At 31.9% G+C, this 26,751-nt stretch overlaps 1 protein-coding gene across 3 annotated transcripts in view; it reads right to left on the bottom strand.

Annotated features, from left to right (window-relative positions):
• Nucleotides 1–10,371: 10,371 nt before the first annotated feature.
• LOC143252176 (uncharacterized) overlaps nt 10,372–26,751 on the bottom strand; it is a 58,363-nt gene continuing 41,983 nt past the window's right edge. For all 3 annotated transcript variants that reach the window (XM_076503915.1, XM_076503917.1, XM_076503916.1), the window contains exons 17-23: nt 23,691–23,799; nt 20,763–20,844; nt 17,887–17,921; nt 15,713–16,124; nt 14,100–14,140; nt 13,359–13,539; nt 10,372–12,799 (exon numbers count right to left, since the gene is read on the bottom strand). In XM_076503915.1, the coding sequence (XP_076360030.1) occupies nt 12,660–12,799; nt 13,359–13,539; nt 14,100–14,140; nt 15,713–16,124; nt 17,887–17,921; nt 20,763–20,844; nt 23,691–23,799 (1,000 nt within the window). In that variant the 3' untranslated portion in view covers nt 10,372–12,659. The remainder of the gene's footprint in view (nt 12,800–13,358; nt 13,540–14,099; nt 14,141–15,712; nt 16,125–17,886; nt 17,922–20,762; nt 20,845–23,690; nt 23,800–26,751) is intronic.

Here is a 26,751-nt window from a genome sequence, read left to right as displayed (position 1 = left end):
ACCAACAATTTCATCAAACTGGGAGGAGTGCTTAGTTGCGTAATGTCGCTTAATATTGTACTCTTTCATGACTGCAATTGTAGTTTGACAGACGAGGCAGACAACACCTTGATTATGTGGGACAACAAGATATTTTGTGCACCATTCACTGTTGAATAACCTTCCCTCATCATCAATTTTTCGTTTCTTAACTGCTGACATTTTACTAGCTTTGAAATCAAAACAAAAATTATTCTCACGAAAATAGCAAAGTAGAAAAAACATAGAATTTATTTACACATGGAACCTCTTATGGACAGAAACACATGTTTCTAAATTGGCATCCCGATCATAGCCTTCCGGTACTTAAATTAATTGAGAATAGCAAAATACAGTGTGACCTCGCCTATTCGCGGTTCGCCATTCGCGGCCCCACATATTCGCGGGTTATGCGCGAACTGCGTTTTGTAGGTCACAGAGACTGAAAGGGCTTTTCGAGGAGATTTCTGTTGTATTTACTCAATCAAGCCGTTTTATCAATTGTCGTCTTCACCAAACAAGATTGACTGCTATTGGCTGACTGCCTCAGCTTCCCCAACAACGCAAACGGCAAAGCACAGCCCGGTAACGCACGGTACAATTTAGTGAAATACATAACAGTATGCAATATTGCTACATTATTACTGCATCAATGAGTATAAGTATCATTAGTGTTTGGGAAGCATTTCATATAGTATATAATCGCATACATATACGTTTTAAAACTGCATCCAATATTCGCGGTTTTCGCTATTCGCGGAGGGTAAAGAACGTAACCCCGCGAATAACGAGGTCACACTGTACATAGAATCAGATGCATCTGAAAGCAAAAATTTTAATAAATTCAGTAAAGTCACAACAATATGCTAAATAATAATCAATTTACCTTCAATCTCTTGTAGTAACTGTAAAAGGTAATAAAATTTTCACCAATAATGAATGACGGACAGCAGAGGTTAGGGAAAATTGTCGCCAGCGGGCGAAGGCGAGGTTCAGGACATGACGTTGAGTCGTAGACAATAGTGCTAGTGCACGTCACCTATTCATGCCCTAAGGAGGCCGACCAATCGAATTCGGCCTGCTCCTCTCTAGCAAAGATAATTTTAGAAGTTTGTCGAGTCGAAGCCTGGGAATCCCGTAGGATCGATGCTTTTAAAAATATTCCATTTGCGTTGGATTACAGATCAGGCCACATGGTTAGATTACAACAACTAGGGCCACACTAAATGGCTTGGCGGGCCGGGTTGTGGCCCGCGGGCCGCCTGTTGCACACCCCTGCTCTAGAATAATACAAAAAAAATTATAACCAAAGACACCGAAGTTTGTAAGATGACTTGTCCTGGGCCTAACATTAACTAAGCCTTTGTATTCTCAATACGGCTGGTATGGGTATTAAAACTTTAATTAAAAGTGGGTTTCTCGTCGTCACAAATAACTAAGCCTATATTAGGTACGGCCTATATTCAATAAAAAGACAAATTAACACTGTAACTTGTGTATCTATTTTACTTTAATTTAGTTGGGAGCACACTTACCTTGCTATCAATAAATAAACGTGTAATATTATCCTAGATTTAATTTTAGACATTAAAAAAAAATTGATAAGTTTTCAATATATTGTTGCACAAAATATCTACTAAACTATTTTTGTACTAACCTATTATTTACATTATTATGATATATGTCATTCATAGCTGTATTTTTAAATGGTATGAATACCTTAATGCAATATTAATTCGGTAAACATTTTCGTAATTGCCGTTCATTGTGCACTTTGTGTAATTTATTTGGGTAGTAGCGTGTAGCCCGTCAAAATTGGCAGGGCAAATACTACCATCCCCACCTCACCCCATACTATACCCTAACCTCACGTTTTGTAGCTAACTGATATAAATAAATTTTGCAAAACCAAGCTTCACCAACAAAGAAACAGAAAAGTGAAATTAAAATCTTACTGAGATGAATTCGTGGCTTATTAATTGAATAATTATTGGCAAAAATAAATTAGATTAACAATTAATATATCTAGAAAAGTAGTGCGTTTTTATAACAATACGTTCCAAGAATGGCTTTTATGTCTTGTTGCTTAGCCAAAAAAATAAATCTAATATTGGTGTTAGTGTAAAAACTGGAAGCGTAAAATGAAATATACAGACAATGAAACTGAGAAAATATTTATCAGTTTTTTAGTTTAGAGTTTTTGTTTATTAAAGAGGTTTGATTTTTATCAAAAACGTTGGCGATATAATACAAAATAACTTAATTCAGAAACGATTTAAATTTAAAATTGAATTGATATTCTTGATAAATAATGTGCACATGGTTCGAGGCTATGTGATACCCCACTACATCTTTACCTTAAATTTGTTATGCCAACATCACTACACTTATAAGTTTTTCACAGCGCCCCCCCTCATGACTCCTATCAAACTCGTCAGTAAAATCGTAATGGGCAGACAGTTTGATTACCATTTGAATAAATGTATTTTGGCTTTTATGACTCTTCCTATTTCGCAAAATCAACTGTGACGTAACGTGATATACAATGGCGTTTATGTAAATTGGATTATTAAAGTTAAACTGAAAATAAACGTAGCTCTGTTATTGATTTCGTTTGGGAAATAAACTGAAAGTATGTTTATAAATTACCTCAGTGTTGTGGACACGTTTAATAAATCTCGTGTGATAGCCTTAAATAATACTAAATAACTGACAGGTATTCAAAGAATCAGCTAATAATTGGATGGTTGTGAATTTTCATGGTAAGAACGATTTAAATACTTAAATGACGAGCTGAAGAAACGAAACTTGAAAGAACAGAAAAACACAAGTACATATTATAAATTTGAAATATAAGTTAAAACATACGCATATCAGAATAATAATGAATGAGTAAATGAAGATAACTTGGTATTAAACTGAAATAAACGCTTCATAATGGAATTTAAACTGAAATAAAATAACTTAAGACTTGATGAACTGCAAACAAAATATACATATTGGTCTGCTGAATAAGCAAACACTACATAAAATAATTTAACGATGGAGATCAAAGCAAGAAGTATTCAAAATCATGTACAGAAGCTACTAAAATACTAAATGTTTATAGATTAACATCAGCTCAGGAAAGCTGACGGTCACACTACCACTCCAACTGTATGAAACTGTCGAATAAATGGTGAACATTATAGATCGAGTTTCACCATTACCTTGAGCCATGGGAAAAAAATCGCAATGTGTTGGTCAAAGGGATATATCTTTCAGCAATTAAACCAGAAGTTTAGGAGAATCAAAAGTCTAAGGTACTAAAGTCGCGCGAGTAAGAATGCGATATTTATTGTAAAATTTGTCTCAAATTAATGCAAAGAAATCGTAAAATTTCTCACCATATTCTAGGGTAATTTTATAGTTGTAAGCATTCAGAAAGACATCAGAAAAGAGCAAATCTGGAAAAATAATACAGAAGGTCATTTAAACTTTTTAGCATACCAGAAGTAAAAGAATGTTTTAACTGTTTCCTATATAACCTATACCCAATGGCTTAGCAGTAATACTGACGGATTATATCGCTAAAAACTAGATTACGATACCCCTGGTGGGCACAGCCCATTGTGTAGCTTTGCACTTAACAACAAACAAATACATATTAGTACTTCTTACTACTGATTTTGCAGCAGTGTTTTTACGTGGCTAGTTTCTTCAGTGAACATTCTATCTCCCAATATTTTCCCGCCTCTTCTTGAGCAGCTTTCTGTAGATAATGTCTTAAAACTACAGCTTTCAAGCTTATGCTTAAACAGAACATGGTCGTAAATGTCTCCTGAAGATACGTAGGTGAATTTTAAAAGTATATGATTGAATGAAACTGCGTGATTTTAATTTGATGGCAATTTTCTCATGAAAATACGTTTTACAATGGCTAAAAATGTGAAGTTTTGGCTTGTAAGTTTCTCTCCAACTTCAAATTCTTTCTTAATATTCTGATCATGTTTCAGGAGATATGACTGACATGGTTACAATGGCTTTATTGGTTGAGGTGCACTTTTTCTCAAATGTTAACTTCCAATTTGTTGATAACAACATTGGTAGGAATTAACTTGTGTAATTTAACTTAGAAAAAGTGATTACCTACTTCTCAGCTATCATTCAAGTTTAGGAGACATTTTACAAGCCTGGTTACTGCGATTTTTATAGGCTGAGGACAAATGCCTGTGTAATAGTTGATCTAGTTCTAGAGTAGCCCTGAAGATCGCAGTGAAATATACTTTTATAATTTGTAAGTGACCGTAATTATGCTACTGTAATTAGATATGCAACGTTGATGACTAGACGATGAAAAACAGAGAATGTATACATTTAATTGTAATTTTTAACAGATTGCTTGTGAGAAAGAAAATGTTGAACATATGAAAGTCATCTGGCCTAACTATTGACTGAGGAAGAAATTCCTATACTGTCGGATAGGCCTTAACTGAATGGTCCTGGTATTAAAAAAATAAAGATTTATTCGTACAACTCCTTCTATTTCGTGCTGTTCCTTCACAAATAACTCCTTATCGTGCATTTATGGCTTATTAAATTATCTTAGTTATTAGTGAAATATCATTGCCATGGTTGTTAAAATAGCGCGTCAACCGAGAACATTTATTTGTTATCAGCTTTCCTTTAAACAATTATGATCTTCTTACGAAATAGTTGGCGAATGTCTGAAGAGAGTATTTCAAACTTACTATAAACCACAGCATGAGCAGCAACGACTTCTTCAAGGAGGGTTATGCCAGAGGTAAGTTTACCGTATATTGCATGTGTATAACCACTATAGTTTATTATTATCGTCGTTTGAAATTAAGTACAAATGGGCCACCTGGGCTCTGCCCACCACGGGTATCGAAACACAATTGGTAGCAGTGAGAGTCCGTCGATATACCGCTGTGCCACTAGGGAGCCGATAGTTATGAATGCCTCACTTTAATTTAAACATTTCAGTTGCAAACTAAATGCTACTGCGGTTTCAGGTATACATCACAGGATCTTTATTATTCTGCTATGTCCACTGATTTACTCGCACCTCCTGGATGAACTGCTTAAAAAACACGTCAGTTCAAGGGTCTGACAAAGGCTAAACGATGTTATTATGCTTGCGACTCTAACAAAGATCGTCTGCATCACAATTCCTGAATCACCAGTGCTCGTCTTGTAAGAAGATTGGAAGTTTCAAAGCAGAAACTTCGAAATGTACGTAAAAAACTGAAAAGAGTCGATCAGAAGCGAAAATGCAAAATACAGTTTTAAAGAAGATAAATCAAGAACAGCTGGACTTGCTCAAAGTGAACTTTCAAGAAAATACGTCGACTTTGAAAATAAGCTGTTTGCTTTGGAGAGAAATGAACATGGCCTCGGGTATTTTGAAAAGTTTTGTAAACATCCTTTGTGAGTAAATGTTTGACGGTGAAATTCAGGTAGAGGTTTACAAGAAGTTTACAGTACTGTTATGTACATGTGTTTAATTACGTTTCTCGATTCGTTGTCCAATTGAACTGAAATTTTAATCTCCCATGTCATTATTGTATTTTTCGTTGGCTGAGACAAGCGTTTTCGCTCTGGTGTTAAATATATATTCTACGAGTCCGTGCCATCTATCGATATAAGAAAAAAAGACATAGTTGAAACTTTTTTTTTTCTTGTGTCGCTACCTGTTTTAAACGTGGTAACACATTTGTCTACGCGGTTTTCACGTTTTAAAATAAAATTACACATGTTAAAAGATTGCCAATTCGGCCTGGCATGGCCAAGCGCGTAAGGCGTGCGACTCGTAATCCGAGGGTCGCGGGTTCGCGCCCGCGTCGCGCTAAACATGCTCGCCCTCCCAGCCGTGGGGGTGTATAATGTGACGGTCAATCCCACTATTCGTTGGTAAAAGAGTAGCCCAAGAGTTGGCGGTGGGTGGTGATGACTAGCTGCCTTCCCTCTAGTCTTACACTGCTAAATTAGGGACGGCTAGCACAGATAGCCCTCGAGTAGCTTTGTGCGAAATTCCAAAACAAACAAACAAACAAAGCCAGTGGCCATAAGCTTTACAGGTTTTTTAAAGTAGCTGTTTAATTGATCAAGGAAATAATATAATTGGTATGATTAGACTTAAATATATTTTTCTAAAGATTGTTACTAAATTATTAATAGATGCATTTCGGAAGTAATGTAAAATATAATTTACGAGGGGGAAAATATTTAGTTTCAGAAACATAAAATAATCACAAAACATGAAATAATTTTAAGACAACATGCTATTTAACAACCCATATTTTAACAAATGAAAAACGTACTTGAAAACGCCACCTTTCCGATAATTTTCATGCTGAAAATGCATTTTCATTTGCCCTCTTGTTCTATAAATCCCAAGAAAGTTTGTTATTTTTCTTTATTTCGCGCAAAGCTACACGAGGGCTATCTGCGTTAGCGGTCCCTAATTTAGCAGAGTAAGTAAGACTAGAGGAAAAGCAGCTCTTGGGCCGGCCCGGGATGACCGAGCGCGTTAAGGCATGCGCTCGTAATCTGAGGGTCGCGGTTTCGCATCCGAGTCGCGCTAAACATGCTCGCCCTCCCAGCCATGGGGGCGTTATAATGTGACGGTCAATCCCACTTTTCGTTGGTAAAAGAGTAGCCCACGAGTTGGCGGTGGGTGGTGATGACTAGCTGCCTTCCCTCTAGTTTTACACTGCAAAATTAGGGACGGCTAGCACAGATAACCCTCGAGTAGCTTTGTGCGAAAAAAAAATCAAAACAAGCTCTTGGGCTACTCTTTTACCAACGAATAGTCGACCCCCCAAACCACCTGGCCATGCCGGACCCAAATCCTAAGTAAAATTAAAGCTAACACATGTAACGATAATTAGAAGCAAATTTCTTTCTCGTGATACTTTAACAGCTTTAGTGCTGTTTTGTTAGTAACTTTTATGTATTTCTTATAGATTTTCTACGTAAGTATGATCTACCAGTTTTGAAAGGCTTGCATTTTGTCAGTTAAAAAAGCTTTTGTTCTTAATCTATTTTGTGTTTCACTTTTCCCAACGATTATTATGAATGACCAACATGTTACGGTTTTAAACGCCAAAGGTGGTGAAGCATTGCAATACAAAGGTCTGATATTCACTGTGGTAAAAATAACTTGAACAGAAAGTTTGTTTGACATACGTTTTAATGTGTCGATTATTTACGGATTTCAAGCACTACTTTGTGGGAGATATAAAAGACTGATGGTGAAATACTATTTTTTACACATCCCAAGAAAGTCTCTTATAACTATGGGTCAGGAAAGTCTTCCCTAATAAAAACAAGTGAAGTGGAGAAAATGTAATAAAGAATATATATATAGCAAATTCTCTCACACTCATGTTCTCAACAAAAATATGTTGTAAGCAGGTTGATTATAGTAACAGTAAAAGGAACACATACATGAAAAGCATTATGCAAATAAAATGCGCATTCTACAATCTGTCTTTTTTTAATTTCGCGCAAAGCTATATGGAGGACTATCTGCGTTAATCGTCCTTAATTTAGCACTGAAAGATTACAGGGAAGGCAGCTAGTCATCATCACCCACCGCCAACTCTTGAGCTTCTCTTTTACCAACGAATAGTGGGATTTGCCGTAACATTATAACGCTGCAACTGCTAAAATGGCGAGCATGTTTGATGTGATGCAGATCTGAATTCACGACTCTCACATTGAGAGTTGAGCGCCATAACCATTTGACCTTGCTATACCCTATCATGTCTGTTGGCAAAGCCCCAAATCTACTAGAAACAGTGTGTTAATTAAGTGGAAGACACGGTGTTCCTAGGTAAAATATCATCACTGAAGTTTCTGATGTTATTCACTTACGCATTTTTTTATTCGATGAAAAACTTATGTTATATATTGATCACCGTGTGAAAAAAAAAGCTGAGAATTATTTCCTTCAGTTACTTGAATGACATCCTGCTAAAAGTCAAGAATACCTACGGGTAAGATTGACAAACCTATTTCCACTTTATTTTGAAACGGACTTCTGTAAATCATTAATTATAGAGAGATTTACACTAATTTAGCCGATTACCTGGAGCACCAGTGCATTAGATACGCGTGTGAAGTATTCATGAACCATATCTGCACCCTGCGTGTTTGTAAACAAATAGCACCACTTCGAAAACATTTTCCAAGTTTTTCTAGATTTCTGGCCACAAATGACAGTTTTTCACTTGAATATCCGATAGATACTTGATATACTGATAATACAAAGCTGTTTTTGAAGCTATTCATCGCTTTATAACTCCGTAAACGTTGAATCTGCGTGCGACCTCTTCAACTTTGTCTTGCTCTACTACGCGCAGCAAATTCAGCCAATGTTCTTTCAAGTGGTGAAAAATAAAGTTCTTCGTGACGGGAAACGGGAAAATCGTGACCCCTATTGCAAATCTACATGCACACAGGATAAAATTTCGCGAAGTTGGGGGTTGCACACCGCATAATAAAAAAGGTTTTCCAGTATCATACATATAAGCAAGAGTTCCATTATTGTATGATGATTCTGTAACATTAAGGCCAGGCGATTACTATTTTACTTATTAGATGGTACAAAACTTCGTAACCACTTTTTTTTCAAAAGGAACACTAGTATGCAAATCTTGTTATTACGAAAACAGTTTTAAAAGAATTTGAGGAAAGAGTTTTAATTCATTTTGTTATTATCATGTTAATAACCTAACTTTGTAGCTTCACAGCATATGCATCACTTGTGCACCAATATGAACTTCAGTCTTTGGATAATATACGTTTGTACTCGTGAAAGTAAACTTTGAAACTTAAATGTGTCTTTAACGATTGTGTAATTGATATTGCAGTAACAAGGTAACTCAGCCAAGTAATACTAAGCGCATGGTACATAAATCAATGCAACAACAGATTTTACATGAAGGTTTTACTGTAGCAGCACTGCACTTCCAAGTTTTCTACCTTGGCAAAATGCCTGCTACCAACATAAAACCCTAGTGACGAGCTCACTCCTATCACTAGCATTAAACACTGGAACATTTCGGAGACCAATGTTCTCAAAACAGCCACTCTTTAAATCATGAAGGGTTTGGATCAGATAAGTTTACATTCGTAAACGCCACAAGAGGCGCAGTTTGGCTCCATGATACAACTCTGGAACAGATTCATTCGACGGAAACAGAAGTTTAATAATAAACAAGTAGAACGACGGCAGTTTGCTAAGTTACAATATGTTCATTTCCAAAAGGTCATGAACTAAATGTTTGTTACTGTACACACACGTTGTTACTGCCGTCGTTCATTATAAAACGTGATTTCAAAGCTGACGAGTCGAGTGAGGAAAACGTGATCTTCTATAGGTAGTTATATTATTTATTATTGCACTCGAAGAATTAAACAAGACTCGGCGGTAGGTTTACTCGGCACTAACTTGATTCACAACTGTTAGCTATGTTTGTCTAATTTGATAAAGTTATTGTTACATTACATTAGTCGGTGATATAATTTTGGTGGAATGTTCATTCTAAAAGTATCTTACGGAGAACATAACGTTGGTTCGGTTCTTGTTAGGCGCAAAGTTACACAATGAGTTAACTATGCCATTCCCACCATCGCTATCGAAACCCTACTTTTGGGGTCGGCAAGCATACACTTACTGTGGAGCCAATGGATGCCAATCGAGATGATAAAAGTCTTACCTGATTGATTGATTGATTTTTTAATTTTGCGCAAAGCTACTCGAGGGTTATCTGCGCTAGCCGTCCCTAATTCAGCAGTGTAAGACTAGAGGGAAGGCAGCTAGTCATTACCACCCACCGCCGACTCTTGGGCTACTCTTTTACCAACGAATAGTGGGATTGACTGTCACATTATAACGCCCCCACGGCTGAAAGGGCGAGCATGTTTGGCGCGACCGGGATTTGAACCCGCGACCCTCGAATCGACCCTTAACACACTAGGCCATGCCAGGCCCAAGTCTTATCTTCCAAATGAAAAATTACAAAACGGGTAAAACCTTAATGGAGATTCGTCAACGAATGTATTTCGTCAATTTACATTAAAATTTTAGACATTCCCCCAAACCCATGAGTACATGTTTAATTTTTGTTCATCAGGTGTAATAAGTTTTTAATACAAAATTTGGATTTTAAAGTACGTTTAATAAACCAATTGAATCTATTTATTCACTCACTTCTGTTTGTTTTTTTATTATTTTGAGCGCTTCATAAATAAATACGTAAAAGGAATTTTAATTTCTAACTAACCAGTATAAATTTCTAAAAATTATTAGCAAAAAAAAAAACAGACAAGAAAATCTTATACACTTAAATAATTTATTTCTTTTATTACAAAAATATAACATTTGACAGTCTTTTGTCTAAATAAATAATTTATATTCTTCGTTACGCCATAATATTGTTTTCAATACTTCCTCCAAATGTTGCAAGTTGATAAACAGTGGTTGTAAGATGCATATAAAAGTTTAATTGCTAATAATTCAACTCCTTTTAAAAGGCTTGAAAACTAAACGTCTCATTTTCATTTTGAATATTAACTTGAGTAAACAAACATGATTTTATCACCCAAGTCTTGATAATTTATTTCCATCATTTCTTTTACTTATTTAGTTTTGTTTTTTTTAACAACAACAATTTATTATTCAATTAAGTGACAGCAGATGAATTTGTCAACTTAACTCTCTTGCATCAACATAAGATAAAGCACTGAAAACAATCTCTACCAGTAAATATATAAGAAAATTGCACAATAACATAGCTTCGTTTAGCCGAAATAATGTAGAACAAAAAATCATACAGGTGTCTTTACCTATAGAACTCAACTTACAAAACTTACGGTACTAAAACCCATAGTTTACATTTTGAAAAACATTTATCATTTAAATATTTCAAAGTATGTCTCCTTCACCTCTATTTAACTTGCTTACTATAATAATATATACAACTTAAGAAATTATAATTTTTGGACATTATTAAAACAACTAACAATAAAATGACAACAAATAGACATAATAAAAACTATACATAAACAGTCTACAATAACTTTAGAAAGCAAAATATACATCACTGCACATTTCACAAAATCTAAGTTATATTACACTACACTTTTTAAATGTGGTTTCTTAGTCACCTACAGTTTTGCCTTATTAAATTCTTCCTTCTATTTTCATACTGCTGTTTGTTTAGAAGCATATAGTTTTTACCAAAGCTGTGACATTTTCATAACTCATACTCAAAATATGTGACATTAAAAGATAAAAACAATGACCAATAACTTGTAAAGTTGTGAAGAAAGTAAAAACTTCCAATCAGTTTGCAAAATCAACCCCTAATCAATGGAATGGTGTCAAATAGTTTTTCAAAACCTTTATTCAATATGATTTGCCAAAGATTATTCTACATCACAACATACTTTATAGAGAAGTTATTATGTCATTCAGAACTTACTATTAACAAGCAATCTGAAGTACAAAACAAAATAAATATTAATACATACCTAAAAATGTTATCTTAAAAATATATCCTTATTTTCATTGATTATAAGCTAATATATATATTATCAATTCTAATACAACTAATCTGCTTCAGTATTTGGTCACAAAGCCAGAGTTCTAAATTTCAGCAGCTAATACCTTTAATCAACAGAACTTTTATTCCTGTTCTTTAAAACTAGTGTCTATTTAGCAAGTTTGTCAGATACAAATGTTTATTATGATTTAAATGGTTTTTTTTAAAACAGTAAGCTATTGCAACAAGGAATAAAAATGCTTATTTGGTAATTTTATTTTTTTCTCTACACTGATCCCACCTTTAAAATTTGGAATAAAAAATTTAAATGTCAAAACAATATGACATCAAGATACAAGACTATTTTGAAACTATTTCAAATGACATCCACCCAAAAACATTATAAAGATTAATGCAAAAGGAATTAATACCATAATTAAAGAACTTACTGTGTTTATTGTTGCAATTTCAAATTTATCTGCTATCCTATTTTTGTAGAATGTGTTTATTTATTAGGTATTAAACAGGGATTCCCCCCCTTTCGTTTTGTCTTCATAAACCGTCCACAAATATCCGAGATGTCCCAAAGCAACATCATTAGACTGCAAAAAACAGCCAAAAAATAATAATGTTAAATTATTTCTTTACTAATGTCACAAATATATCATATTTTGCTGTTAATAAACCAAGGTAACATGACTTTTTCCTGCCTATAAAAAGAAACAATACTGTTACTGAAATCTGTTTAATAATCATGACTATAAATGATGTTGGCATTTGATTGATGATAAATTGTGTGGTTGAGTGCTGACAGTTTGCAATATAAAAATTTAAAATTCTGATTTCCATTTACTTCTGATAAGGTAAACTGTATACAAAAAGCAGCTTGATCAGCCACATTGGAAAGGCTGGACATTTTGGTGCCTTTTAATAAACTTGTAAATAAATGATGAAACATATCATTGAGATGAAAATGAGTAACAGAGCCAAATGCAATATAAGTTATACACAATTAAGTCCCTGTATACAGTGAATTTTTACCCTTCCCAAACATTATGTTTTAAAGAATGTTTGGACATAGTCTATCTATCCAGCGGTGGTGGTACAGGGAAGAGGCTGAAAAGGATAAAAATACCCAGCTTGCAAGGATGGTGTTTGGTTGCTAAAGATCACTGATTGGCCAGCAAACCCAGAAGGCACTGGTTGCACAATACTACTATACATACCTGTAGGGAAAACAAATGTATATTTATTGAATTACATAAACCTATTGCACTTTTCAAAACGTTTTTTTTTAAATTAATTCTTGTCATATTCACAAGCATGGACTACAAATTTTAATACAAGGGAAAAAGTAATTCAGCAAAAATATTTGTTGAACTTTGTTTCAGAGCAGATTGAAATTCATAAATTATCACAGATCATACTGTTGTTCATCTGCAATGTCACCTCAGTCACGCCACATGATTCAAATGAAACTTAAGCTGTTTAATATTGTCAACAGAATATTTTTCAAATGTCTTTGAAGTAAAAAGAGAATTAAATCAGACTTGACTGTTTCTCCACGTTAAACTAAGGAAATGATCTTATAACATTGTATACAAGAACCATAAGAGTTGAGTTATCCAATAAATTTGTTTTCATATTGATTTTTGTTCAAAGTTTCACTATAAAACCAGAAACTTTAAAAAGGATAACTCTGCCTGTTTCCCAAATGCATTATATAATACAGTCCCACAAAAAATTGGCATACATAATTGTTTATTTAGAAATTCCAAGATATACCATTAACTCCAACAGGGTTGATGTTTGTTCCTTCTACTGAATACCCAAAGTTCTCTGTCCCAGTCATTGGAGCAGTTGGAAGAGGTACACCAAAAGTATAGTAAGTAATACCATTGCATGTCCACATGGGGTAGATTGGCAACTGGCCACCAGATGGTGCTCCTGCAGATTGTCGATAATACTGTAAAAAAATAAAGTAAAATAAAAAAGAAAAAGAACACAACTGCTATTTATGTCTTCTTTTAGTTTTAATTAGCCTCATCTATACAACAATCCATAAGATAGCTGGTATTGTGGTGGATTATTATTATTGTTCAATGTTTATTCCATCCTTTTTCTAAATATCAGAGTTTGAAGCATTAGCTATGTTTCAGCTAATGATAGGTTTACTTTGAGTAATAATATTATTAATAAAACAAAATTAGTTACGATTTGAAAATAGTTAATTTACAATCCAGTTAAATTTCAAATGGATAAAGTAAAATTATTAAATTTACATTTTGTTTTATTGAACAGCTATGAAACTTAAGAGAGAACTGACAATGCATCCTGAGAACATTTACTACAGTTAAGGAAAACTAAACTTTACATCAGATGAATTCAACTTTAATTACAATTAAATCTTTTAATTCTTAATTTCTGTTGTTATTCAAGTTGTGCAACAATTAATAAAAAAACAAAAAAATGTTGTGATTTCAAAATAAAAATAAATATTTTCAAAATATAGAGCTAAGTACTTACATCACATCCTAAATTGTAGAAGAACCTGACAGTAGGAAGGTCTGAAAGAAAACAGTAGATATTTAGTGTCTGATGTATGTATGTATGCACTATATCATCATAAACTCGTTCATTATTTTAAAAACTCTTACTAGGTTTAATTTACTGTACTGTAAATAGTGTACTGTGAACAGTATCATTAACCAGCTTATTTCTAAATTACATTGGTCTGATAACCACTTTCCTCTAACTAAAAAATAAAAAAAATCAAAGTTTTCCAAGTGATTTCTTAAAATTATTCATACAAAGTTACACTTTGAAGCATTAGCTATGCTTCAGCTAATGGTAGTTTTACTTAGATACAGTTTCATGTAACCTGTGAATTTTAAATGTACTTTTAATTTCTCTTATATTGCACTAATGGTCTCAAAATACAGAATGTGTTTGCAAAACAAAGTTGCAAACCATGGATCCTCAAGAGTCAGGTACAGTCCAACCACTTAGCCATATCTTATTCTAATGTTTAAAATAACAAACAAGTTTATAATAAAAACGTTTTAATAAATCTAAAACAGAGCTGTTTTGGTGTCCTATATTATACATAGAAATTTAATGTTTTTAAAAATTTAACATGGAAAATGCACAATTGAATGTTTAGTGCAAGTAATACAGAATGCAATGACATTTTGTTCATCCTTCAACAAACATTTATTTACAGAACCTTCACATTTTGTTCTTAACTTTCCTGAAGTGTGTAAATTTTAGTTCAAAATAGTTTTCTTAAATATCTAATTTCTACAGCAAGCCCTTACAGTATGAATTTCAAACATTACAATAATGTTAAAATGAACATTTTTAAACAACTGGGTTCAGCTGTAATATCTACAGTTTTGTTTCATTGCATTTTTAAAATTTATCTTCATTTGAAATTTTTTTTAACCATTTTAGGGCAAATGAACATGTTAAAAGTGCATCCATCAAGAAAAGAACTTTAAAGATAACATCAGGTCAGTTAATGATTCTACATAAGGATTAAACTAATGTTCCAGTTTAAGATTTTACCACATACTTCCTCCTGAAAATAGAGCTACTATTTTAATATGTAAAACTAAATGATGTTTTCTTATCAAAACTTAATGTGTTAAAGAAGTGTTCAGTACTCACAATTAAAGCTGACTTCAAAAATTTATATAGTTCTAATTTTATATCAAATTCATTTATTTCATTAACTGTAAGGTCTCAAATGAAAAAAATCTGATCTGATGCCCATACAATAATTTATGTTTTCAAGAATTGTGCATGAGTTATTTATAAGTTTTACTTAAAAACACTGAACATTTAATACATTATTTTGGGTTTATAGTGGAAGCACAATAATAAATTTGATTCTGTATGATGACTTAAGTACAAATAAAAACGTTGATGCACCCCAAATGTGCAGTAGTTTTAGTTGCCAAAATTTTGAATAAAAACCACAGCACCCATAACCACTAAGACAGTATTCATACTGATTAGAGGTGTGCAACATAATTAAAGGAAATGATAATTTATAACAAGGTTAAGTTGCAGAAATCAATTCTTATGTATATTTTAAAAAAACACCATGCAATTCATAACACTGTATATGTCCTTACCACTTAATGGCAAGTCATTCCCTGAAGGGTCCTGGGATTTAGCAGAATTTAAGTTCACTGGAAAAGAGGTATTTTCTCCAATTCCAGGCCCAACTGCTGGGTAAATCTGATATGGTACATAACTAACAGGTTGTCCACTGGGACTGACAAGAGGCTGGGTGGTTGGAAAAGAGACAGGATTTAGGGCCTGCAAGAGGCAAGGATTAGGTGTAGTAGGTTGGAGAGGTTCTGAGTGTGAATTGGGTAAAGACTGTTCTGTTTCTGTATAATTATTAGTGGGCATGTAACAGACATTAATGTCAGGAATAAAACAGGTAGTGGTCAAAACAGGGTACGAAAATGGACAACCACCTTCTGAATAAGAATAAGGATGACTTTCTGAAGCAGTGGAAGTGCATTGTTCTGACACATCCTGTTAAAAAGTTTTCATTTTTCAGGTGTAAGTAGAGACTAACCAAAAAATATGTTAAAATTCAAGCTACTAATAAATGTATGAAAAATATCCCTTTCTATTATATCAGTGCAACTTCCTGTTACATAGAAAAAAATTAACATTATACTTAGCATAGTAGCATATATTTTCAAGCTCTACTAAATGTAGAAACACATACATAAAAGATGTGCTATACCCTGATAACATTGAATATCATCTGTACAAATCAACACGAATAATTACAATACCATATCATTAACATCCATTTCTTCAGTACAACTTGACTTGTTAAAAAATATGAAAAATGACAAACATGACCTACTGCAGCCCCATCAAAAGGATTACATGAATTTGCTTTAGATTGATATGGAGTACACGTGTTATAGCTAATTCTTTGTAGTTTGACCCTAGAAGCTACCAGTTAAAATCAGTTAAAATAATAAGGTGTGCCACTGAAATGATGCAAGATTGTTCAAAAGTCAAACTCTACAAACTTAATGAAGATACAGTTGAATAGAAGCACGAAAGGTATGTAAAAAATCACATTTGCAAACTGAGTTCTACACAGAGCTAAACCAAAGGTAACAAAACCACCAAGATATAATCTTTTAGTTTGATCAGTGATAAAGGGTATTTTGGTTTCAATAATGGATTTTCCATAATTCAGCTACACTTCTTGTAAACAATATATTTTTTGTATAAGATTTGTTTGTGTTTTTTTTACAAATTTGGAAGAAAAATTCTCTTATTTAGATCAAGTTATTATTTCATTTACCAGAATAAACATATGTCTGGGTTGTAGAACAACTGATAAAACTCTCACGTTATGATTGGTCTACCGAAGTCTACAGCTAGTGGTTGTCAACATTTTAAGAATAATGTGACCCAATTCCAATAAAAATGATTAATTTATGTAGAAGTACATATATTTTGAAAACAATCTCTACTGGTAGAGAAAAAATGTGTCATTTTTTGATTCAGTATACAGGAATTACCACAGAACATGTAAAGATTTCAAGATGATAAAACCATTGCAGGCCTGTGTAATCAATGGCTTTAATAACACAACTGAAATTATATCTACAACTAAGCTTTATTCAAATTTATATTCACAACCTTTGCTGTAGTTTGCAGTATTATCATATTTAGGACTTTTCCCAGTTTCAGACAAGTAATGAAATATTAAAACAAGTCTTTTGGTTTTTCTTGTGTATCTAAGTACAATTACAATTCTCCGAAACTTCATTTATTAATCATATTTTTATGGCTTTTCTTGCTACCAAACATTCTTATTAATATACAGTGAACAACTTTGCAAAATTATCATAAAATTTCAGGTGCTTCAACTAGCTATATCATACAAGTAATGAAATATTAAAACAAATTTTATGTTTTTCTTGTGTATCTATTCTGGCACTCAAAGGAGTTTTTTTTTTATCTATAAATTTAACAGTAAAAGAGCCAACAATGAGATGCTTACTGTAAGCCTTATAATATTTAGACTTTTTTGGTTATCTTAGGTTTAAATGACTTCCTGATCTTTAAAGAATAATAGAAGTGTTCCCGTTGTTTAAATGATACAAAATTATAGAAATATAATTAACAATACACAAACATGTTTAACTGAATTATTATTTCACACAAACATTATTTACAAACACATACAAGACATTAAACTTCTTGTTTTTGTAAATGTTAATTCACAATACAAGCTCAACAACAACAACAAAATACAGCTCACCTGGTGTTGTTCTCTGACACAATACTGATTATCTCCTAACAAAAGCAATAAAACAAAAGTTAGGAAGTTGAAAATTTGCTATTAATATATTTATGCATACTGAGATCTTATCTAGATGCTGAAATTTATCAAACATGTGTAGTAATTCTACATACATAAAATCAGAATGTTTTCCTATATGATTCCAAAAATATTTTATTAAAAACTCTAACTGCATCATATCATAACTTTCCTTCATCACAAAATACTGTGATGAATTCGATATAGTAACCAGTAAAGTCAAGCACAAATATAAAAATACTATCAGTAGACAGAAGTAACACTGCACTGCTGCTGAAAAAAGTTCTAATGAATCTCATTTCCAATAAAACATGAACACAGATAAATTAAAAAAAAGACTATAATAAACACAGAACAAATACCAATTTATCAGTTAAAAATGCAGAAACTTACAATTTGTTTTTCTGTTCTTAACCTCCAGATAAGTTTTTCATTATAAAATAATATTGAATGATACAACATGGGATACAGCAAATACAATGTACTTTTTTTTTCTTTTTCTACAACACTAGTATAAGAAATAAAAACTTCATGAAGTTAAATGTGAGTCAAGATGCAGAAGTGTCACGTGTGTGAAATTTTAGTAACTACTGAATTATTTTGCACATTAGCCTTAAATCGTACCTGAAAAGTAAACCAACCAGCTCAATGTAGTCAATGAAGAATATAGAAATACCCCTTGCAAACAAAGGTAAAACTAAAGTGGTGGTGAATAACTACTTACACATTTCCCCAGATGAAACACATAGGTGTGTGTAAAGGCAAGGAAAACTGACAAATTGTGATTATAAATTAAAATAAAATCATAAACCTCAGCTTATAACCTGCTTTACCTGAGCATTTCACATCCTTTCATTAAACCCAATCACTTTTTGAATAACTCTATCAATGTAACACGTAGTTCTAAGTTATGCAAACTAATATGCGACCATCTCATCTGTCCCACAAATGAGGAAAAAATATTTTTCCTCTGTTCTGTTTAAGATTTTAATCACAATTATAAAACTGAAATGATTTAACATCTGCCACACTAGCCTGCCTGGCATCTTGATGCATATCAAATACAAGAATCATTCCCAAAAGGTTTAGGCTATTTTATTACAGAAAAAAAAGACACTTGGTACTATCTGCAAGGTCTAGGTCACTGAACCAGACCCATGATCTGACCAGAGACCATGATAGTCAATATCGAGAAGCTAACATTTAAATGCAAAATAAAATGATGTAGCAATGATGCATTCTTGAGATGCTCTGGATGTAGTTGTGAATGTGATGGTTTATGGATAGCAATTAAGCTAAACCCTGGGTCCAGGTCAGGTGAAGGAAACAAACTTATTCAAAGATATCCTAATCAGTTTAACAGATCAGCTGAACTGGAGATTTATCAACTAATTACTTCTTTGACAGAGAAACACTGAAAAATGGGCACAATAGTATCATTATCTTCAAAAAGGTGATTCTGGAATCTTATATAAAAGATTCACTAGTGTCAATATTATGTGACACTATGATACAATATGATAAAGCCCAAAGATGCAATGTTTAAGTTGAATCAAAAGCACAATACAATACAGATGATTTATTTTACAATTCTCATATTAAATATGCCATTTTTGTAATGCATGAAGAGAAAAATTAAAAAGGATGGCAAAATGCCAAGTATGGTACCTCCACAATATAATCCATACAAATTTCATCATATCTATGAAAATAATCCTAAATTACTGGTTTCTGAAATGACAATCTGTTTGCCATGCTAAACTCAGTACTAGAAAGTGCTGGGCTGACATGTGACAAGTGTTAAAATGTATAGAACCTGTAAATACACACACACACACACACACACACACACACACACACACACACACAACCTGTGATGAAAAAGTCTTCAAATACTGTTTCCTGAATTTATTTGCACTCAAATATAATTTTTGTGAATAGCATTAACATCATTTAAATGTATTTTAAAGTTCATTTCCAAAGCCAGATAATAAAATAATTAATCAGGTTTTTCTAAGTTAATTCTGTGACAAAAAAATATGAAAGCAGAAACATAAAGATATATTTAGTTTTTAAATATATCTTCATGTACTGTTCTTTAAATAAATATTTTGTTTTAAATGAATTTGCTTTTATGTTATAAACTTATTCATGGTTTCTTGATTTATAAATGGTTAATATTTTCTAAGGTTTTATTATTTTATAATTAAAATTCTCTTAAACTTCATTTATTAATCATGGTTTTTAAGACTTTTTTTACACCAAGCATTATTAAAATACAGTGAGCAAACACTACAAAATTGTCATAAACTTTCAAGTGCTTCAACTAGCAAATAAAATTTAAAATAAATTTACCATTTGTAAAAAGATATACAAATACATTTAAATATGTTTATTTTATAAAGAAATTGTTGTTGTTTTGAATTAAGCACAAAGCTCTCAATGGGCTATCTGTACTCTGCCCACCATGGTATCAAAACCTGTTTTCTTGCATTGTTAAGTCTGCAGACATACAGTTGAACCACTTTATAATGAAATAATAAATTTTAAAAAAATATCTATCAGCTACTTATGACACAAACAAAAACAATACTCACAAAAAATATAACCCTAGAAGCTTTTAAAGAATTTTCTATGAAAGTGCATTTACTGGACTTTATTAAAAATTAGCCCTAAACAGCAGATTTTAAAGTGAAAAAAAAAAAAGATTTTCTCAAAAAGAAAAGACAGAAAAAGTACTTAGATATTCTACTTCTATACAGACAGTCATCATTTAATTTGGTTTTGTATTAGAATACTTTAAAATAGTTTCATACCATCTGCTGGACAATACTGTATGTTCTGAGTCACCATATTAAATGAAGTATGGAACAAGTTCTGTCCAGGAGAACCAATTCCCTGTAAATATTGACAAAATAAACATAAATTTTACTCTGATTAAAGAAAAACAAGTCCTGTTCTTATTTTTCATAAGACACCTCGATTGAAATCCATTACATATCACACAACTTTAAACATAAAAATTTAAACCACTTAAATCATAAAACAGAGCTATAATCCCAAAAAGGACAAGAATATTTAGTGAAGGCTTACATTATTGATGCTTTGTTATTTAATTAAATTATTATTACTTTAATAATCTATAATTAAAGTAGCTTTTATATGAATGCTAACATTATGTTGACTGTTAATATGCTGCCATTTTGAGAGGAATACCTGTTAATTTCAATCATGAATCTGAACCTTAGCAACTAAACTTATAATTCAGAATCAATTAATTATTAGATATCCATGTCTACCCTTCTGCTTCATTGATTAGGTGCCTGTGTATACACAAAAGGAAATAAAAAATATTTCATGAGATCAGATACAAATAAAAATGTCTCAAGCATACAATCCAAAACAGCTGTTAGTTACAGACACCATACATTAACAAGTTCTATTCCAAGAAAATATTTTAAAACTGCATCTCAAAGTTTAGAGAAACAAGACGAATTCTTAATAACTGTAAAACGACCACAGGAAAAGAAAAACTAAACATCACATTAAAGTCAAATACAAACACAAAAATACTACATTTTGACAATATATAATGCCAAAACTACTGAAGAATAAAATTATTTGGTTCATTTTAAGTTGCAGGAACTCACCTTACTGTCCCTCACCTATAACACATAGCATAATATCTAAATGGTAGGACATTTTCATAAGATCAGAATTATAAACATTTAATTAACATAATACAATCAACAACAGTACACTGAGCCACTAGATAACCTTGTTAGTTTCAACAGAGCTAACCTAGTGACATTATTTTAAAAACCAGAATTAAAATCAACAGCCAAAAACTCACTTTCAACATGGTTCTGCATTCTATTAACAGAAAGATAAACTGATAATAGGATCACTCCTATCACCTGCACTCTGCAATCCATTTTTTTCAAAGGACTGCAATGAAACTTAAGGCAAAAGGTGATTCAGAAACATTGATCACATCTTTGCAATTTGGCATGTCTGTGCAATCCACGTCTTTCTAGTCCAGTTACTCAACAACCAACCAATTACATGGTCATGGAAGAGAATTACATAATAAAATTCTTTCCTATATAAAATAGTCACAAAATCTTGGGAAACCTCATCACTGGAGTGAGCAGGAAGATAAGTTAAACTAGTGCACTTCTCAACTTTACATGAAACCATGGTAAGAGTATCAACTTTACATGAAACCATGGTAAGAGTATCAACTTTACATGAAACCATGGTAAGAGTATCAACTTTACATGAAACCATGGTAAGAGTATCAACTTTACATGAAACCATGGTAAGAGTATCAACTTTACATGAAACCATGGTAAGAGTATCAACTTTACATGAAACCATGGTAAGAGTATCAACTTTACATGAAACCATGGTAAGGTATCAACTTTACATGAAACCATGGTAAGAGTATCAACTTTACATGAAACCATGGTAAGAGTATCAACTTTACATGAAACCATGGTAAGAGTATCAACTTTACATGAAACCATGGTAAGAGTATCAACTTTACATGAAACCATGGTAAGAGTATCAACTTTACATGAAACCATGGTAAGAGTATCAACTTTACATGAAACCATGGTAAGAGTATCAACTTTACATGAAACCATGGTAAGAGTATCAACTTTACATGAAACCATGGTAAGAGTATCAACTTTACATGAAACCATGGTAAGAGTATCAACTTTACATGAAACCATGGTAAGAGTATAAACTTTACATGAAAAAAAAACAGAAATTCTACGATGTACAAGTACTCAAAACAGATTTTAAAAAATCACATATGTTCATCTTTATGCTTTGAAGATGAATAAAATAGTAAATAAACAGAAAACAACTTTCATAATCACACAGATACTTACCCACTTATGTGAAAGATCTAACTATCACAACATATTCAGATAATTTGCTTAATCCACCTATTCAGGAATTTTTAACACTAATAATACCCTAAGATCTCAATTGATACACACAGAACCTCTGAAAACTAAGAAACATCCCACATTCCCCTTGCTAAGAATCCTTGCACAAATCAAGTATTAAAATAAATAAAACATGATAACCACTACTGAAAAATGTAAAGACAACACTAGTAGTCTCCATTAACGGGAAAATACCAAGTACAACTATAATTCAGATAGTAATAGCATATTAGCAGCTAAAAGATGGTATTATTTAATTGGAATTAGTTAGGTAGATTAGTTGCAAGATTAGAATAATAATAGTAATGTAGTTAACTAATAAGACAAGATGATTACAGGTCATTAAGTAATGATAACAATATTCTTTGATCAATAATACCTAACTTTAGTATTAACATTAATTAAAGACATATAAAATGATACATTTTTATCCACACAACAGTTACATTCATTTATTGTTTTTAAACTTCTCAGTTACCAATTTTTTTTTAAATATCATTAGTATATGCAATAAAGTTACAATATTTCTAGGCGACTTGCATGAAGCATAAATTTAGTTAGTCACTTACATAACTAAATATTTCTGTTGATTACTGTACAACTTTCTGATTCTTGTTATTTATTTTTAGAAGATTAATCACTGCTAATACATGTCCCATTCCCTTAACAAAAACCACTATACTGAATATATGGCTTACAGTGATATACAGAATACTAATTAATATCCTTTAATCTAAAATTTTGAAGGATATTTCCTCATTAGCCTCATCAAACTGGACAAACCTGAGAGGCCGGGATGTTTGCACCTCCAGACTGATTAGTGATGTGTTGATTAGTATTATTCACTGATGAAACTGCTTGAACCTCAGAATTCCCTTGATGAAGTTTTCCACTGTAAACAGAATACTTATTTTAAAAACAAATAATTAGATACAAAAGCAGGATTCAGCATTCTTATAAAACAAACAATTTAATACAATGGTAATGTATTAAAATGCAGCAATCAGTATTTCATATACCCTCAAAACTTTACATTCTTAAACAAAAAAGCTACAAATATACCAGAGCTAATATATTTGTACAGCAGAGTTCCTGAACGTAAGCACAAAGATTTCAAATGTCTAAGCAGGAATTTAAAGCACTAGACAAAGAAGTAGGAACAGTAAATGAGAAGAAAACAGATACATGCCAGTACATTCAAGACATGTAAGAAGTAATATGCATTGTAATAAAATCAAGGCTGTTAAAGCTACAAGAAATGAGAGAAAAATATAAATTATTCTTAGAGTAAAATAAAGGATTTGTTACACTTTAAACCATTAGAGTATTATTTTATGAGTAAAACAAAAGTAAATTAGTACTTAAAAAAGAATATTGACATTTTATTGATAAAACTGGACCACAGCTTGTAAAAATACGATAAAGAAAATGTTAAAAATAAGGTTCAGATTCCATACAGACCATGTAGGTATATTTGAAGTACAGAAATAAGCTATGGAGCATTAACTAGATATTAAAAGTGATTCTTCAAACTGAAAGATTATAACAGATTCTAGAAAAAAAGGCCAGAGGTTGCAATTTCTTGTGTGGATTCTCAAAAACTGATTGGATGAACAGTAAAATACACAAGTATAAAACCACTTCATAGATATTTTATCACTGTATAAACTACAGTAAAAATAATTGATAAAAACTTAAGGAAATTCAGAAATTGTACTTTTAAACTTCAGAAAATATTATGCGACAGTGAAAACAAATTAAATATTAATATAAACAGTTTTAATAATAAGTATCTGACACTGTGAAACTAAAAAGTGGCATCAATGTTTTAAATTATAAAAACGAATATAGTTGTTAGTGTTACATAGGACTGAAAAATGCTAGGGTAATATTTCAGTGGGACTTTAGACAAAGTAAACATAATAGGTTTGAGAACCTTAATAGCTTACAACTGCATGTTGAATGAGAAAGGGATAATGTTTTGACTTCTATACTGAGGACCTGAAAAAGCCTTAGTTACAGTCCATATAGCTTCTCAAACCTACTATGTGAAGGAATTATTATGGATCTCAGCATATGTTATAGAAAGCTCTAGTTATAATATGTGAATAATTAAATTTGCTGTTGATTATTTGGCAAAACTTTACTGGATCATTCAAAGATAAATTAGATATGAAGTTCAAATCTTATCCAATCAACCCTTCACTAAAAAGCTATATTTATTCTATCATGAAAAGTAATTTTTATCCTACAAAATGAACAATAAAAGAAAAATAATTACTAATACCATCCAAGAGTTAATGAACTGAGTGACTGAATATTAAGTTTGATGAAGTTTTATGTAAGTAATGGTTAAGAAAATATATGTAATTCACAATAAAATTAATGCATAACAGGAAAAATACAGGAAGTAAAACTTTGTTTTAAATACTATAATATTACAAATTTTAGAGAGGAAAGAGAAAGTACAATTCTAAATTATAACTATTATTATAATAATTGGGTATCAGCATCTATTCTTAGTTAAACCATAACAAAAAATCATACAATACATGCACAGTAAAGCTATATTTTGTTCAATGAATAAGTAAATTTTCTTCCAGATCTCTTGGGTGAAATACAAAACCATTTCCTGGAACTGCCATTTCCAACCAATATAATTAAAGCATATAATTGTAGGTTTCAAGAAAAGCACATTCATACTAATCTTTACACAAATAGTTGTATTATCAAACAATACAACTGAAGCCACAGTTTCTACTGAGGATGCCATATGGTGTCAAATCTAACACCTCCTACAATACTTGTGAAACAACAAGCATGTTTTCTGCTAAGAATCTTTTACATACATTTTATGAACACTGATAAACATGGAATGGTGAAGTTACAGAAAACCACATCACGTTTAGGTCAAATCAGATATTCTAGTGGCACATATCACATAGTCATCAACAATAACAGTGTAACAATTGTGCTTTACTTTAGTGATATCTCAAAACACTAGCCTGAAACGCACGTAGTAACAGCATGCTAGTGTGAAGCAATAATAAACAAGTTAATGACATGTTCTATACACAACATGTTTACCTGATATTGAATAAATGTTTTATACTGAATCTCTTCTCTTTTCATTTTCACTTGTATGTACTGAAATTCCTTGATATGAGTGAATATGTGTAGCTATGGTTGCCAAATATCACTTACATAGTAGATGAGATGAAGCCTATTATCACAGTTATACATAACTACGCTGTCACAAAAACTAAATAGTTTTAGTTAATTTTTATTCAAATATGCAAGCACATGATACCCTCACAAGACATTTTGAAGCGTATGCTCCCTAGCAGTATTAAACAAGACACTTACTTAATCTGATTACTAAGACATCAGACATGTAAACCAACAGATGAACATTTTGTTTCTAACTATATATATTTTAATCACTTGAACAACTTGTGTTTGATGACTGAATTTTAGATATAAGAAATTCTTTAATACTTTTACAAACTAATCAAAGCACACAGACCCCAAAATTTTAAGAAACATGGGTACGTGATATAACCATGACGGTAATTCAAATATTATCTATTTATCTTTGTCGATACTCATAAGGTAACAACATACTGGTATTGATTTCCCCTGAATACCTACAGTTCTCTGATATATAACAATGTTCACTAAACATGGCTGTCATTACAAATTACATGTTTACGTATATGTGTATACACGTTTTTTGAACATAACATACAAACAAACTTCAGAATTTTTAAAACGTTATATTAATGCTGTAATTTATTTTTTGTAATATATTTCCTCATCACAAAGTTGAAAGAGAAACCTGTCA

This window comes from Tachypleus tridentatus, chromosome 6 (assembly GCF_004210375.1).
Source record: "Tachypleus tridentatus isolate NWPU-2018 chromosome 6, ASM421037v1, whole genome shotgun sequence".
In the NCBI taxonomy this organism is placed as follows: Eukaryota; Metazoa; Arthropoda; class Merostomata; order Xiphosura; family Limulidae; genus Tachypleus; species Tachypleus tridentatus.
The sequence above is the reverse complement of the archived record's forward strand: the minus strand, read 5'-3'. Positions and strand labels throughout refer to the sequence as shown.